Here is a 17,634-nt window from a genome sequence, read left to right as displayed (position 1 = left end):
TCCCTCCTTTCTACTTTCTCTAAACTCAATGGAAAAAATATCATCGGGTGAGGATTTTTTTTAAAAAAGTACTTCAATTCTGTTTCAGAATGCTTCTGTGACATTGTCAGCAGCCTACAGACGTTTCATTTGGTCTACACACTTCCCAGCGGCCAAGACTGATGGCATGGACTTGGCCTTCATTTATTTTCTCCTTATAATAATCCCATATGGCAGATACTATTATCCCCATATTATGGGTGAGGAACCTGAGGCAGAGAGGCTAGGTGAATGCAAGACTGATATTCCAATGGTATACACTAGTTTAGTCCTATCAGTTGTTAAAATAATTACATCTTTTAAAAAAATCCTCACCTAAGGATACATTTTACTGATTTTATAGTACATGTTACTGATTTTAGAGAGAGGGGAACGAGAGAGAGAGAGAGAGAGAGAGAGAGAGAGAGAGAGAATGAATGTGTGAGAGAAACACTGATCAGTTGCCTCCCATCCACACCCAACTGGGGACTGAACCTGCAACCTAGGTACATGCCCTGACTGGGAGTCAAAGCGGGAACCTTTCAGTGCACTGGACAACAATCCGACCCAGCCACACCAGCTAGGGCTAAAATAGTTACATCTTTTAATGGCAGTTGGCAAGCAGCCCCTGCCTGAGCCTCTACAGCACATTCCCCACCACCCTGGCGGCTCCCCCAGGATCACAGCTGAGCAATGACTGGGTTACTCTCATACCTGCACAGAGGCCTGTGTCAGTGCTAGTTCTGACTGGGTGGTGTCTGTCTCGATAAGATTCGGGAGATTTGGGATATTTCACCACTGAGTGATAAGTTTGCATTTTTAATGGTACAAATTTTCAATGTTACGACTAACGAATGTACTCTGCCAAAAGCCCAAAGAGCTATGAGAATTCAGCCATCTACGGTGGAAAACTACTAAATGGATGAAAGAGAAGAGGCACTACCCAGTACTGCCTAAAGCACATTTTCTGCCTCAGTACCTCTGAGGACAACACAAACTCTCAGCAGTGACAGTGACAGTGACTTTGGCAGCTCATAGCAGAAGCTCCCAGGGGAAAGAGGCATGTACAATGAGAAACTGCCCCACTCCCATCCCAGTGTGACTCACTGCCCAAAGGATGCATTTAGGGCCACTTGGTGGGATGTCAGCGTCAGAAATTGTCCCTCAGGGTAGCTGCAAACTTTCTGGGCAAAAGCCACGGGCAGGTCCCAGGAGCTCACAGACTGGTCCTGACCTTGCCCTGAGGGCAAGCACTCACATTTCAGTGGGGAATGGTTGGTTTCTTTCTGAATAATCTTCACCCTTGAGTGGTAGGTCAGGGCTATCTGTACTCAGTGAGGAAGTTGATCATTCTTGCCTTCAGTTATTGTCATCTTGGTCTCCTGAGTCCCTTTTTATAGCTGGGTTGCAACTTCCTACTCTTTAATATCCCATTATTTAAACCCATTTTGTGCAGATTAACAACTTAAAGAATAGTACTCTCTATTCTAAAGGTAATTGGCATTTTTTATAACAGCTTTATCTATCTATATAAAACCCTAATATGCAAATTAACCATATTAGGAATGACTGGTCGCTATGACGTGCACTGACCACAGGGGGCAGACGCTCAACACAGGAGCTGCCTCCAGCCCACAGGCCCTGACCTGCAGTGGCGGGGGGCAGGGCCGGCGAGCGGGCTGCGCAAGGCCAGCCAAGGCGGGTGCAAGCAGGCCTAGGGACCCTACCTGTGCACAAATTTTGTGCACCGGGCCTCTAGTTGATATATATAACTCACATACCATAAAATTCACCCTTTTAAAGTACACAATTCAATGGTTTTTAGTATATTCAGAATAGTGTACCATTACCCATGGAATTTAAAAATATTTTCTTCAAACCTGCCCCCTCCCCCAAAGAAACCTCTTACCCATTTGCAGTCACTCCCTATTTTCCACCTGCCCCCAGCCAGTCCCTGGCATCCACGAAATCTACTTTTTTCTATAGATTTGTCTTCTGGACATTTCCTATAAATGAAAAAAAAAAAAAGTCTTTTGTAATTGGCTTTTTTTTTTTTTTAGCATTTTTCAAGGTTCATCCATGCTGTAGTATGTATCAGTACATCATTCCTATTATAGATAAATAATACTCAATGGTATGGTTACAGGAGACTTGGATAGCTGCCACCCTTTGACTATTATGAATAATGCTGCTATAAACATTTGTGTACAAGTTTTTGTGTGGATGTTTTATTTTGGGTGTATACCTAGGAGTGGAATGTCTATCATATGGTAACTCCGTTTAACCATTTGAGGAATAGTCAAACCATTTTCCAAAATGGCTCCACCAGTTTACATTCCCACCAGCAATGAATAAGGGTTCTGATTTCTCCACTTCATCATTTGTTGTTTGACTTCGTAAGTGTGAAGTTATAGCTCACTGTGATTTTGATTTGCACTTCCCTACTGACTAATGATGTTGACTATCATGTGTTATTGATCAACTAGGGGCCCAGTGCACGAATTCATGCACCTTGAAAGGAACTGTGGGCCGCAAGGCTGCAGTTGCAGTGGGCACAGGGGCAGGTCTCGGCCCATCCTCCGCGCCCCCACCCGGCCCCTCCTGTCATAGCCCCCAGTCCTGTCTGCTAGCAGCCCTGCTCCTGCTCCAACGCTCTGACGGTGCCGGCCCCACTCACACCCACTGACGGTGCGGAGTGATTGGGGCAGGCACCAGCAGCAGATGCGAGCAAGGCCAGCACATCAGTGGGTGCGAGAGGTAGCTGCTGCCCCTATCACCCCTCAGGAGTAGGGGGAGGTAGAGAAGCCCTCAGGAGCGATCAGGGCCAGCAGCCACCACTCGCATCCACTGATGGCACCGAGTGATCAGGACCGGCGCCAGCAGCAGTTGCGAGTGGCAGGGCCAGCACTGACAATGGGTGCTAGCAGGGCTGTCACCAGCAGTGGGTGCAAGAGGCAGCTGCTGGCCCCAATCGCCCCTCAGGAGCAAGGGGGCGTGGAGAAGCCCTGAGGGGTGATGGGGCAGCAGCTACCGCTGAGTGATTGGGACTGGGTGTGAGCAGGTCCAGTGCCGGCAGAAGGTGCAAGTGCTGGATGGGAACACGATGTGCGGGAGCAAAGAATTTTCAGTAACCACTAGAGGCTCACTCTGATGACAGCGACTGGCAGCCCCGCCTTGGTTGGCGTCCCTGCTTACCTGCTCCACCATCCCACCACGGCCGATACCCACCATGTTCCACGCTCTGCCGTCCGCTGCCGACGCCCGCTATGTTCCGCATGTGCCCCCTGGTGGTCAGCGCCCATCATAGTGACCAGTTGTTTGTTTGTTCCGCCGTTTGGTCTATTTGTATATTAGGGTTTTATAAATATAGTTTATCTTCCTTGGAGACCTGTCTATTCAGATTCTTTGTCCATTTTTGTTGTTAAGCTCTAAAGAGTTCTTTGTATATTTTAATACAAATTCCTTATCAGATATCATTTCCAATTATTTTCTCTAATTATGTGGGGTCTTTTCACTTTCTTGATGGATAGTATCCTTTGAAGCACAAAATTAATTTTCATAAAGTACCATTTATCACATTTATTTTCGTTGCTATTTGTGCTTTTGATGATACATCCAGTAAGTGTTGAGGGCACTAAAAGGAATCAGCTTCTCATCTTATTCATGCCCACTAATACCATCTGGAAAGTCATAGCTTTTAGTCGTTCTACTTGAGACAAAGAAAAATATTAATTTATAAAGATTTATTAAGATATAAAGGTACAAAGAACAACATACACCTGTGTCCCCACTACCCAACTTAAGAAAGTTTGCCAATAAAGTCCTTGTGTCCCCTTCCTATCTCCACTCAGGAGGTAGGCATTTACCCTAAAATTGGTGTTTATTATTCTCATGCATTTCTTCATACTCTTACTACATGTGTATGTACCCTTTACCAATAAGTAGTATTGATTTGTCTCTTTAAACTTCATATAAATAGTATCATGTAATTCTTATCTGCCACTGCTTTCCTCCACATTGTTGAGATTTGTCCACGTTATTACTGGTATAAGTATATAAATATAGCTCTAGTTCATTAACATCCACATTGTAAAATACAGTGTTTATCCATCCTATAGATGGAGATCCATGCTGAAATACCTAAAAAGGAGGAAAATGACACTAAACATTTTTGAGCACATAAACTAGTTACCCTAGAACCATGGCTTTCCATATCTTTTTCACTGAAGCCCACAGTAAAAAATACATTTTATACCTCAATACCTCAACCCTACGCACGTTTGTGTGTAGATGTATATTCAGTATATAACAAAAGTTTCACGTGACACTGTCTCCATGTTTTATGTTGCTATAGTTCCTTAAATGCATAAACAAAAGATGGTTTATAGCCCTAGCCGTTTTGGCTCAGTGGATAGAGCATCAGCTTATGGACTGAAGGGTCCCAGGTTCTACTCTGGTCAAGGGCACGTACCTAGGTTGCAGGCTCAATCCCAGGCCCTAGTCAGGGCAAGTGCAGGAGGCAACCAATCAATGTGTCTCTCTCACATCAAACATCTGTCTCTATCCCTCTCTTCCGGCCTCTCTAAAAATCAATGGAAAATATCCTTGGGTGAGGATTATAACAACAAAGATGGTTCATAGACACTGAATTGATTTCATGACTTCTCTGTGTAGGCTACCATCAGTTTAAAAGCTGCTCAAGAGTATCATTCCAAGAAGTGGAACTGCTGGGTCATGGAGTGTCTTAGCTTGGGTTGCCATAACAAAACACTATAGAATGGGTGGTTTAAGCAACAGACATATTTTTTTTTCCTCAGTTCTAGAGGCTGGAAGCCAGAGATCAGGGTGCTAAGCATGGTTGGATTCAGGTGAAAGTCCTCTTCCTGTCTTACAGGCCTTCTTACTTTGTCTTCCCATTAAGACTCTCCTCAAAAAAAAGACTCTCCTCTTCTTGTAAGAGCACTAATCCCATCATAGGGCTTCACCCTTATGATCTCAACTAAATGTAACTACCTCCCAAGGCCCTACCTCCATTGGGGAGTAGGGCTTTTTAACGTATAAATTGGTGTGTTTGGGGGGGTGGGCAGGGGGGCGGAGACGACAAACATTCAGTCTATAGCTTGAAGTATACACTAAACAATTCCACTCATTCCCAAAATAGTTGTAGCAGCAAATTATGCTCAAACAAAGACAAGCAAATTGTACTGTTCTGCCTCCTTGGTGGATTTAAATGTACTCCTATCTGATTCTGCCTATGTGAAATGGCATCCTGTCATGTAAGTATGCATTTCCATGAGCCTGAGCATCAGTCCTACGTTTACTGGCCATCTATATTTTCTTTTTCCATATACTACAAGAAATGGATCTACCTACAGAAAAAGTTTCCATGGCTATTCCAGAGCCTGCGCTGGAACGCTTACTCAGGTGTGTGGTTCTGGTGTTTAAATCTGCAACTGCCGAAGGGAAAAGGGAGCCAATCAAACATTACCTTCTCAGGAACACTTCGTTTTCAGGCCAGTGTGAGTAGAATCAGCAAGGAAAGAAGAAAAGCCAGGTAAAGAGGTTTTGTTTTTCTTAAAGCTAAAAAGCCCTAATTTGAATAAGGGAAAAAATCTTCTCTTGTAAAGTCTAGCTATATAAATCTGAATAAGCTGTTCTTCTGTTCTCAGTCTTCCAATCTGCACAATTAGGCTAACAATCTGTACCATTTATCCCCATGTGGAAATTTTGAAATAAACATTCTTTTAAAACTTTGAAAATAAAGAGTTTGCAGAAATTCAAAGTTCTGTGAGCGTTAGTCACACAATGCCTTCCAAAAGCTTAAGTGAGAAGATAGAACTGTAGTCCTCTGAACAGCTTTTTGGAATAAGCAATTCTGCTGAATTCCTGCCTAAAAAGCCCGATGGCTCTGCAGAACTATGAATTATCTCCTAGGCAATTATATCCTATCCACAGCCCTACCTTTCAGTGTCAGAGAAGAAACTCTTCATTTTACAGGCATAGAAATCAAATCTGTCAGGGGTCTGATAGCCTTTCGGGAGCCTCCCGTTCCCTGGTTCGGGCTTTTTATACATTAGTAACCTCACTCTCTGGGTCTGATCCCCCTCATTCTGCAGGTGCCAAGATCCATCCTGATGTCAGACCTGCTTTAGACTCAGTCACAAGAGTGAGGGCTCAAGAGTCCACTAACTTCACCTTCCCATGCTTAGGAAGAAGCAATCATGGGAAGGCAACAAATGGCTGCTCTGAGATGTCAATTACCAAATCACAAAGGAAAAACTGGTTCCGAACAGCTTCCTTTACCGAAGAATAATTAGCTGGGTCGATATAATTTACAACCTAGGGGTGCCCTCACCCAGCAGGCCAGGATCTGGAGAGCATACCAGCTGCTGCTGCCGCCACACCTTCCTTCTGAGGTTTGACTTCTCTGCCAACAGGTACACTCATCCTTTACTCACATCCCCCCGCCACCAAATGGGATCTTGAGGCCTGGCAGAAAGAGATCCCTGCTGCCTAAATCCATCTCCAGCTAGAAGGCACACCACCTACAGCGTGGCAGCTGAACTGAGCCAACAGTCCCACCACCTCTGTTGAGCCAATGGGTGCTTTTCTGCACCTATACAAGGTTTGTGATCATCACATGCATTTCTTTACTACGCGCATTGCTCCTTCCAGTATTTACTACTGTCTGCTTTTCCTCAGGCGGATTCTCCCAGTCAAAGCTCCACGGGGGCCCAGGACTTCTTCAATTCTGTGAATCAGGGTGCTCCCAAACATGGAGTCGAGCAAGTGAAGAAAATCATACCTCCTAAGATTGCTCCTTCATAGATCAGTAACATGGTTAAAACAAAACCTAGAAAAAATTCACTTTGATTGCAAAATTGGAACTGAAGAGATATTTACATATTTGATAAAGATTTACCTATAATTTTTCTCTATTTAGACTGAAGTTATAAATAGCTGTCAACAACTGTGACAAACATACAAATAAGGGAAGGCAAGGCCAAAAGGCAGCAAAGATAGGAGGAGGAAGCCAGAATGAGATTAAATACTACCCACTGATTATTTTACTCATGCCTTGTCTAACCTTCAAAAGCACAGCATCCCAGGGCAAAAGGGTTAAAAAGCAAGACTTTAAGTATTGTCTTCTCAAGCCTGTGTAAAGGAGTCTCACGGCACTAAAATATCTACGTCGGAAATACAAAATAGTATAGAAGAACTAAAAACATTTACTATTTGCTAATAGATCTTGTTCTAGTGTAAGTAGAACTAAAAATTCTTAGCAACACTAAGAGATACAGGAGTGTATGTTTTAATAAATATAGGCCTCACTCTCCCTGGTTCCTCATTCTCCTTTACATGAAATTACAAAAGCAACCAGATGTTAATTTGGTAGTTCCTATAATTTTGATAACCAAATAAAAAATCTGAAAATAGAACCAAATTAGTGCAGAAAATTTATGTAGGCTATTTCTGAAACACCCTGTATTTGCTTCAATGTTCAAGCACGTGCAAAGTGCATGCAGTAACTGTGTCTTACCCTGGTGCTCTGGCCTGTGGGAAGTAACTGTCAGCTGAATTTTATTCCCAGGAACAAAGGTGCCTAGCACTGGGGAGTCTTCAACCCTCTTTGAAATCTCATGGGAGGTGGAGGGCGGGGAGAACAGGAAAGCTAATGCAAAGCTATTTTTATCTACATCTAACATACCAAAGGCCACTTGCAAAACATTTTGGAAGCAGGATACAGTTATTACTTGGAAAAATCAGGCATCTTATAACAGTAAACTCTGTTGACAAAATATAATCCACTTTCACATCCAAAAGCTAATTAGGGAGCTGCTTTAGGCACCACCTAATTAACTGAAGCGTATAGAAAAAAAAATCCTTAGAAATTATCATTGTTTAAATACACTCTATTTTATTTTTGTCTTAAAATAGTTTAACCTTTATGCTACAGACTTATTTCAAAAAAACAGAAAATCTTATCTTGCACCAAAAAATATATATATAACACTCTGTTTTATTATTTTTTTTCTCCAAAGACCATTAAATACTAAATGGAAACAAAAACTAAATAATGAATGTAAAGAACCAAATTGTTTTAAAAACTAGAGTTGCACATTTTAAAACATAATTCTAAGCAATGATTTGTCGTCACTGCATCAAGTCCACACTCACACTCTAGCAACAGCAGATCTGTTAACCACCAAGTGCATTGATTCCTAGCCATACAATGGCTAACATTTCATTTTCACGGTAAGAGGAGCAAAAGGCTTCAATGACCTTTGTACTCTTTTTAAAAAAACAAAAACAACAACAAAAGAATATTTCCTAGTTATCCAGTGACTTTTTTTAAAGATTACTACCCTTTAAAGTTTGTTAAAGAATAGGTACATAGTGTTTTAAATAAAATGAAAAAATACAACAGCATTGGACTAAAATATGTGATTATTTTAAACAAACAGTGCACAATCTGAGGAAGTTTGGTTAGGGTGCAATCATTTTTATATATACATGGAAGTCACATCATACACATACTAGAAAACAGGGATTAGGGCTCTTTGCCTTTAAAAAAAAAAAAAAGTTAAACTAAAAGACAAAATTGTGTCCCCAGCTTTTTCAAAAACTTTGTGACACAGTACAAAAAAGCAGGCAACAAATTCATTTTGAAGTTACCTATGGTGCTAATCTGCTCAAAGTAACAATGAACAATTGACTAAATTAGCAAATCAGACAGTTCATATTCACAACTGATAATAATAAAAACAGTTTATGGGATGCTCAATTGTAAAGGATAATGGAGTCCATTCAGTCTGGCTCCCTCCAACAAAATGAAAGGACAACTACAGTGAGCAGCAATTACATGTTACAGGCAGTCGTGATGATGTAGTAAATAGCTGGTCACTGCTCTGTGGTTTCAAATTGGGTGGAGAGAAGACTTAACCAAATTAGTGCCATAAACCATCTGTGACCCAAGTGCACCATTTAGCAGATATATTATTTTGAATGGACAATGTTCTATGAAGCATAAAGAAGTATTTATGCTACCAAATGCAAAATTTTGGTTAAAAAGGATCACCTTACAAGAAATTTCAAATGTCACAGGAGTTGTTTACCACAGAATTTTGTCATTAATATCTTGCCAGAAACTACATCCCTGCTCTACTGGATCTGGCAATGAAAGAGGAGCTGAAGCATAGTCTCTCTATAGTTAATAGGTGGGAAAGTTCCTAACTAGTAGGAGGAGAGGATGACTGTCTCTACCAGCCCTTCTCCTCTGCTTTTTTGCATCTTAATTTCTAAATCTCTATTCTGGTGCATCAACTCAGGAGGTTGGGAGCTGGAAGAGGCACAGGTGAAGGCAAAGTGCAACCTGCTATAAAAGCAAAGGCCAGAAAAGAGCTTGGTTACAACTTCACTCTGCTCCCAATCTACAGTGCACACAGCACAATAAAATAATTCTCTTTAGAGGATGACTATTAGGAGCTAAAGAAAATATGTCATGGGAAATCACCTGCTGTACAGAACTGGACAAACATATTAACATGAGTATGTACTGCAAAACATTCTTTAAAACGGAGCTCTGCCCTGATATTGGGGACAAAATAAGCCGCAAAAACTTCAAGTCAAATAATCCATTCTATTCTTTTCCAATTATTTTCCTGGAACACACAGACCAGAAACTGTACATTTCTGCTTTGTCTAGCATTTTAATTCAAGTCACAAACAACGTGTAACAGTAAAATTTAATAAATTAATCCTAAAGTATAATGTGAAGTGAATCTGCAGAAGGTCCTATTTCACTCTGGCCTCTGGGTCTTTGGTTTTTGTCTAGAACTGTAGCCATGTGAGAGACTAGAGATATGAGGTGCTAAAACTGGAAGTTAGTGATCTTTTAAAGGCTTGATCTATTAGGAGTAGAATGACAGAAAAATAAAAACTTGATGCAGAACAGAGGCCAGATCAAATGAGACATCAGAGAAGCTCAAGAACACATGCTTAATACACTCCCAGGGAAGAGGTGTATGGAAGTAAAGCAGCAGGAAGAAGGGTAAAGGAACAATTGAGTCTTTCAAAATATAAAAGAAAAGGCCAGGCAGGTGAAGCCATGCCGGTGGGGTCTTCAGGTGCATGCACACACAGGGGGTGTCTCATTTATCTCAGCAGCCCCACAGCACCCAACCTGCAATTGCCTTATATGAAACAGGCACTTACTAAATAAGTGTCCACTGAATGAAACTAAGAAACAGTAGTTCTCATGCTCTTATGATAAGGAAGAGCCAGCAAGGTATTTGGGGAGGGAGGCCAAGGGCTTTAGCAATATTATATGGTAAAAATGGAACCAAACCACCCCCCAAAGGCCAACAAAAACTGTGGAGAAACAAAAGGAGGTCTTCTAAGCCAATATTACTTCATTCCTCCTTGTGCACAGTACATAGTGTTTTAACTCTAGGTATTGTTTGTAAACTAATTGCACTAGTAACTGCAACATGTCAGAGGAAAAAGGTAGTAACTAATGCCACAAACTCCAACACTGGTATTTCCTGAATTCCCTGAAGCTCCTACTATTCTTTGCCATACCTTTTAGATACTGTAAAACCTACAGTGCCATTAATGTGCTTTGCATCTGATTTCGTATGGTGTATTTTGGTTTTCCTAATTTTAGAAGGTATTGGAGAAAAATACCCAAATACAGAATCAAGTCAATTTCAGCTCAAGTTTGAACAGTTGTTGTACATCCTTTATAGAGAGACCAGCTATGAAAAAAGGCACTTTCCTCTCAGATTTGCAAGTGCCCAAAGCCTTAGAAGCCACACAACTCTATATTCTACCTAAGCAGTAACAGGTTTCTATGTTTGCCCGTTATTTGAATAAATCAGGAAAAAGTTCAGGGCGAGAGATTTTTCCTACTGATCTCTCAGTACTCTCTTCATATGCCCAAAAAATCTTGTGGTGGGTATCTATCCAAAATGCCTCGGCCACAAAAGGAGACATTTTCCAAAGAGTTATGAATTATTGCAACAAAGAGACAAATTAAGTATCTTAGAAGTATTTATAAACACAAAGGGACATGTCAATTATTTGTGTTGTGGGAATTCAGCCAGAAGCTAAGTCAGGAAAGAAGTTAGAAGACTTAAGCTAAAAGAAAATAATACTCTGTCTTCTATTTCTAAGGATAGGTTTCAAATGCACATGCCCTACTAGGTGCCAATAAGGACCTAACTAATATGTGTGCAAATGCCCTAAGGTGGGAGTGCCAATGGGTGGGCTGACAGAGGTCAAGTCTAGATATTAATTTTATTACACAGAAAAATAAATACAAGATTCAAACACTGAAATTCATTTCACCTGGTAATTAAAAGGAGGGCAGAGTTTCCTAAGAAAAAAGTCACCAAGTAAAATGAAGTTGTCTAATAAATTCATCATTCTCATATTCCTACTGAGGGAAAGAAATTCTTTTTCTCTGAGATTACGTTATTTTCCTGACTTCTTTTGATTTACAAAAAAGAAAAAAGAAAAAGGAGGGGAGCAACTTTTCATAATTTTTGATTATACAAATGCCACAAACAGCTTCTGAGGCTGAAGCTATGACAATGAACTTCCATGTCGCAAAGAGGAGGAGGAGGGAGTGGAAGGGAACAGTGCGGAGGAACACAGTGACATTGTATTACAGTAGGTATTTACGTCTGCTATCCTCATCCAAGGTAAGGTCAACAACTTCTGCAGGTGCAGCCCAGGTCTGCTGGGGAGTCACAGCAGTCCATGACTGTGTTTGCCGGCTGCTAACATACGGTGTGCCCGAGCCATGCTTCCATGAAGAAACACTCTGAATCACACCTCCTCGAGGATGGACACACCTACAATTGAGATGAAGAGAAAAGGCATGGCTAACCGTACTACTGGAAAGATAGAAGGCAATACAGCTTCACTCGTACTGATCAATACTTTTACTAAGATCTACTATGCAAGATCATGAAACCCACAACCAATATCCCTTTTATTCCCTCCCTCCATGTCTGTCCATCTGTCTGCCCACCCCCGCACCCCCCTCAGTTTAGCCTAAAAAAGCCAGGAGTTTTGTCTCATTCAAAACTCGTGAGTTGCCTGGCCAGCATGGCTCAGTGGTTGAACGTCGACCTATGAACGAGGAGGTCACGGTTTGATTCCCGATGAGGGCACATGCCCAGGTTGCAGGCTCGATCCCCAGTGGGGGGCGTGCAGGAGGCAGCTAATCAATGATTCTTCCTCATCACTGACGTTTCTCTCTCTCTCCCCCTCTCTTCTTCTCTGAAATCAATAAAAAATATTTTTTTAAAAACAACTCCTGAGTTATGTGTAGGTCTGTTAGTGACAATGGATATATTTCTCTGAACTCATTTAAGCCTTTGGATCTTCAGGACAGGGCACCATATAAATCCAGAACAAAATGAATATGCCCAAATAATCTTAGTCTGAACAAATAAAACAGTAAGAAATATAAGTGAAACTTGTTCTTAAAATAAGTTCCGTGCCATATTTGGTAATAACACCTTCAAAGACAGTAATAGTAATATCCCTTTAAGTATTAAATTTCTAAAAGTCTATAAGTACTATGTCATGTACAAAGGATCAATTTCCCTCGTTCTGAAGGTGAGAACAGAAACACCTGGCTCTTTCATCAGGACTTCTTATGCTTTAGTGCAGTGTAAGTAACAAATACTCAGTTTAGATTCTCTAAAAGTAACAAGTACTCAGTTTAGATTCTCAAAAAGTACTCCATCAGAGGAAAAGAACTGCCTCTTGCTGATGAAACTCACTAAGAGTTCACTGGAAGAAAATTGTTTCAGAAGTACTGACAAATCATTTCACATTCTGGTCAAATGATAGGATTGTAAGGTTCCAGGTTAAACCACTGAGTAAGTTTTGATTCAAATGAGAGGAAAGCAGGAAAGCTCAATTTATCATCATTATTTCAGGAGGAAATAGAACCCAATTGTTATAAGCCCTAAAGAGATGCCCTATAAAGAAAAATGTGAGAGGCTCAAAATACTGTAAGGCAACTAACATAAAGCACAGCTTTTCATGTATTATCACACATTCTTTTTTTCTACATTATGAAAGGCATGGGGTGAGAACATACTCAGCTATTTTTTAATTGGTCCAATCCCAATTCTAGTGCAGATACAGGCTTTCTCACATCTGCATATGACTGGCAATAGGTATAAAACAGGACCTAGTCACATAACCAAGAAAATGCTTAGGCCTTATTTGGGGGTGGGGGGGGGAACCTTTGTAAACAAAAACTTTTTGTTGTTGTTAACCCTCACCTGAGGATAGTTTTTCCATTGACTTTTAGAGAGAGCAGAAGGGAAGGGGGGGAGAGGGGGGGAGAGAGAGGAGGAGGAGGAAGGGAAGTGAGGGAAGGAGAGGGGGGGGAGAGGAGGAGGAGGGGGGGGAGGGGGAGGAGGGGGAGGAGGGGGAGGAGGGAGGAGGGGGAAGAAGGAAGACGAAGAAGAAGAAGAAGAAGAAGAAGAAGACATCAATTGTTTGCTTCGGGCACATGCTCCAAACCAGGCGTCAAAACTGCTACCCAGGTATGTACCCTTGACGGGGATTCAAATCTGAGACCCTTCAGTATGCGTGGGCTGACTCTCTATCCACTTAGCAACACCAGCCAGGGCATAAACAATAACTTTTGATAGAATAATTTCCTGCTCTTCATACACTAAAAAACCAATAAAGGACAGACTTCACAGTAGAAGAGAACAAAACAAACAAACAAACAAAAAACAAAAAGAACACAGAAAGGGGGCAGGCTCTGATGGTCAGCTTTTGATACAGTTAACTTATATTCTAAAAAGCCAACAAACAAAAACAGCAATGACATTAAAAATTAATCATTCCTGCTGTCATTTATAGAGCCTGAAGGTGACCTCTTAGATAATACTCCTACTTATTTTTCCTAATTGAGGATGAAATGAATCCTGTGACTTTCGGAAAATACTTGTCTGACTCCCTTGATTTTTTAGGATTAATGTTAGCAATTGGGTTCAAGGAAGCAGCAACCAGTCTAAAATGCAAAACGCTTCTCACATCTATTCTTTTGCTGAGGGATGATCAAACACTGATACCAATGACCACAGAACCAAAGAGGAACTGTTCCAACACAGTTCCATGACAGGAAGATCTGTGCTATAAGGATTTAATTTCCTAGGGAAATTACCAATGAGGCTGGTAGAAGAAAAGAAGGAAAAGGGACCAAGAACCAAGAAAAATATTGGCATAAGGGTCATAAATTAAAACTGCTGGCAAAATGAAGTGGCACAGAACTAGAGGTGTTGGAAAAGTCTCTCACTGGCAAAGAACATCTTGTGAAAGTGGACTGTCCAACAATAAACACCTGGAAATTACAACATTTAGGTCAGGGGTTCTTCACAGCAATACAAAGCAGCCATAAAATATGCATTCAATTATTAGTTCAGAAAGCATGCTTTCTAGTCTATGACTAGAAGAAACACGGAAGTGAACATATCAAAATTGAAGTAAAAGAGCAGGAAAGATGTTAACATGCAAGAAAAGAAAAGCAAGTGTTTTTTTTTTGTTTTGTTTTGTTTTTTAAAGCACATCACAACTAGAATTACTAAGTACAAAGGTCAAACAAAATGCTTCCAAATATGGAAAAATGGCACCCAAAGCAATCCAGAACAACCACAATTCCAAAGAAAACTCAAGGACCAAGTCCGTGTTTTAAAAAACCTCTCAGAAAGCCCACAACAAGGTAGAATATCGTAAGAAAAGGATGACTAAATTCAAACAAACATCTGTGCATGCAAATGCAAAACTTAGAACAAAAAGATGTTGATCAAAACCTAAAACCTTTTTCCAAGCGATAACCCTGCCAGAAGCCCATCAATACTTCATAACTGCAACCCTAGACCTGTAAAAGAAATAAATTCCAGATGAGATACAGGCGGCCACAGGGGCAATTCTGAAGCAACCAGGAAAGTCTCTCCCCAACCTGCTTCTCAGCTACTTAATCTCAATGTTTAAAAGCTTATCAGGCTTCTTTTCTAAAGAAACTGCTGAAATTTTTTCAGATAGACAGAAGAGTCAGTGAGACTCCACTTAGTCTGTAACCAAAGACCAAAACAAAAGACAGCCCCAACAGGATCTGTTAACTCTACATTCCATTGTTCAGACAATATAACCACTGAGATTTCAGAATGGAATTGCCACCTCTAACATATGATTTCCCCAGGATTCAAACCAAAGAGTCAGAATAAAGCACATCTTTACACTTCAGATCCTGTAAGAAAAAGTCCTTGAAAGTAATATTATAGCATGTCATTTAAAATGTAGCTAAAGTCAGAACTAAAGTAAAACAAACATTATTTATAGAATAAAATGACAATCTGGATAAAAGACCTAACAAGTTTAGAAGACGGTGTACTAGAGATCATCTGTGTGTATGTTGGAGGTGATGAGGGACTTAGAATTCACATTTCCAAGTTTTAACAGAACTATGATAATTTTAACTCCAGATAGCAATAATATTGGTAGAAAAAGAAGCAAAAATTTTCATGATGGAAGAACAGTTGAACAAAGAAGCTGAAAAGAAAGATGGCTCACTCTGCAACATTTTAGGCATAAGGAGACAGTCAAGAAGGGAGACGTGGGAGGAGTTACTAGAGAACTAGACCAAGTGATATATCTCAGCAGAATAAGAGATTAGATAAACAACATAGGTCACTATCTACTCTTTCCTACTTCAGTAGGAACACATGAATAATAACAGTGAATTAAAATTTGAAATGTAACTCAAGAGGAAGTTGGTGAATAGATAATGTGTTCCTGGCACAAATGAAGATAATTTACCGACATCAATCTGTCAATAGGCAGAGTAAGTTTTATAGGAGGGAATCTGAAGTAAAAAAATACTGTAATATTCTAGAAAGATCTGACATGGGGCTTAAAAGGAAAATGTCTTCTATATTATAAGGAACAATGGTAAAATGAACTAACAGCAGACACATGCTGAAGTAAAGGAATAAGTCAGGAGTTCTACTTCCTCATCTAATAGATAAGTCAGCTTGAAGGGAATAAACAGAAAAATAGAAGAAAAAAGGAAAAGTTTTAGGACAGGCAGAAAAAAGAGGAAAAATATGAGATAAAGAAAAGATTAAGAATGAAAATTCCTTCCCATGAGAATAGGGAAAATAACCATTAAAAAAGGAAAAGGAAACAGCTATGCAGGAATATTTATGGCATAAATAAAGATAGAGAATGAAATGCTAGGATAATACTAGTTCTAGTAAAAACAACTGGCCCTTTTGAGAGATGGCACTTTAAACTATGACTTAATTCTGTATTCCTAAAGTCTCAATTGTTTAACTGAAAAATGCTCTGAGTATAATCAGTTTTCATTAGAAAAAGGCACCCTAAATTTCTGTGCCATGCGTATTTTGCCCCACTTCTCCACTTCTAAATTCACCTTTTATAGCAGAAATGCTGGTAAATGTTTTATTGCTAAAATCAGATCTAAGGGCAAGGCAATGTAGATATTGCAGAAATCAGGAAACCACAACTTAACTCTATAACATAGGAGAAAAGTTGTTTGCTATATAGAATACAGATTTTCCAAAGTCTAAATTTTTGTCTTATATCTACGTGTGTTAAATGTTCCCCAAGAATACCCTCTGAGGGCTGCAACAAATTCTTATGGTAAAGCAAGAGTCAGTAAATTTTTTTCTGCAAAGGGCTACATGGTAAATATCTTAGGCTTTTGAGGGCTATAAAGTATCTGCTGAAACTTCTGAACTCTGCCACTGGTTGCAAAAAAAACACCCATAAATAATATGTAAATGAACAAGCATGGCTCTGTCCCAATAAAACTTAATTCATGAATACATTTTATTTGAATTTCATAGAATTTTCACATCTCACAAAACATTCTTCTTTTGATTCCCCCTCCCCCAACCATTTAGTAATATAAAAACCATTCTTAGCTCAAGGTCCGTACAAAAACAGGCAGCAGGCCAGATTTGGCCATTGGACTAGTTTGCTGACCTCTTTTAAAAATGCCAAACTTCATAAATATTTTCACAATATTGACTGCCTTGTAGCTTTTTTAAAATATATATGTATGTGTGTGTGTGTGTGTGTGTGTATATATATATATATATATATATATATATATATATATTTGATTTTTTACAGAGAGGAAAGGAGAGGGATGGAGAGTTAGAAACATCGATGAGAGAAAAATATCGATCAGCTGCCTCCTGCACACTCCCTACTGGGGATGTGCCTGCAACCAAGGTACATGCCCTTGACCGGAATCGAACCTGGGACCCTTGAGTCCGCAGGCTAACGCTCTATCCACTGAGCCAAACCGGTTAGGGCTGTAGCTTTTTTTTTACCCTAAGAAAGAGAACTCTCTGAGTCACATAACACTAGAAATATCCTCTGTTAGGTACAGACCAAAGTAACTTGCAAGTTTTAATGAAAGATAAGAAGTACTCTAAGAAAAAAGCAAAAGAGATACGTCACCAGGTGCATATTCCCCAATTGTTTGCTCCAACATATTTCAAGATAAAGTGAAAGGCAAGAAAATATGAATAAGAGGGGGGGGAAGTA

At 40.1% G+C, this 17,634-nt stretch overlaps 1 protein-coding gene across 4 annotated transcripts in view; it reads right to left on the bottom strand.

Moving 5' to 3' along the window:
• Positions 1-3,736: 3,736 nt before the first annotated feature.
• The window catches only part of ARK2N (arkadia (RNF111) N-terminal like PKA signaling regulator 2N), a 79,580-nt gene continuing 65,682 nt past the window's right edge, over positions 3,737-17,634 (bottom strand). For all 4 annotated transcript variants that reach the window (XM_059707219.1, XM_059707218.1, XM_059707217.1 and 1 more), the window contains one exon: positions 3,737-11,876. In XM_059707219.1, coding sequence (XP_059563202.1) covers positions 11,687-11,876 — 190 coding nt within the window. In that variant the 3' untranslated portion in view covers positions 3,737-11,686. The remainder of the gene's footprint in view (positions 11,877-17,634) is intronic.

Source organism: Myotis daubentonii, chromosome 8 (assembly GCF_963259705.1).
Source record: "Myotis daubentonii chromosome 8, mMyoDau2.1, whole genome shotgun sequence".
NCBI lineage: Eukaryota > Metazoa > Chordata > Mammalia > Chiroptera > Vespertilionidae > Myotis > Myotis daubentonii.
This window is presented reverse-complemented; position numbering and strand designations above follow the sequence as displayed.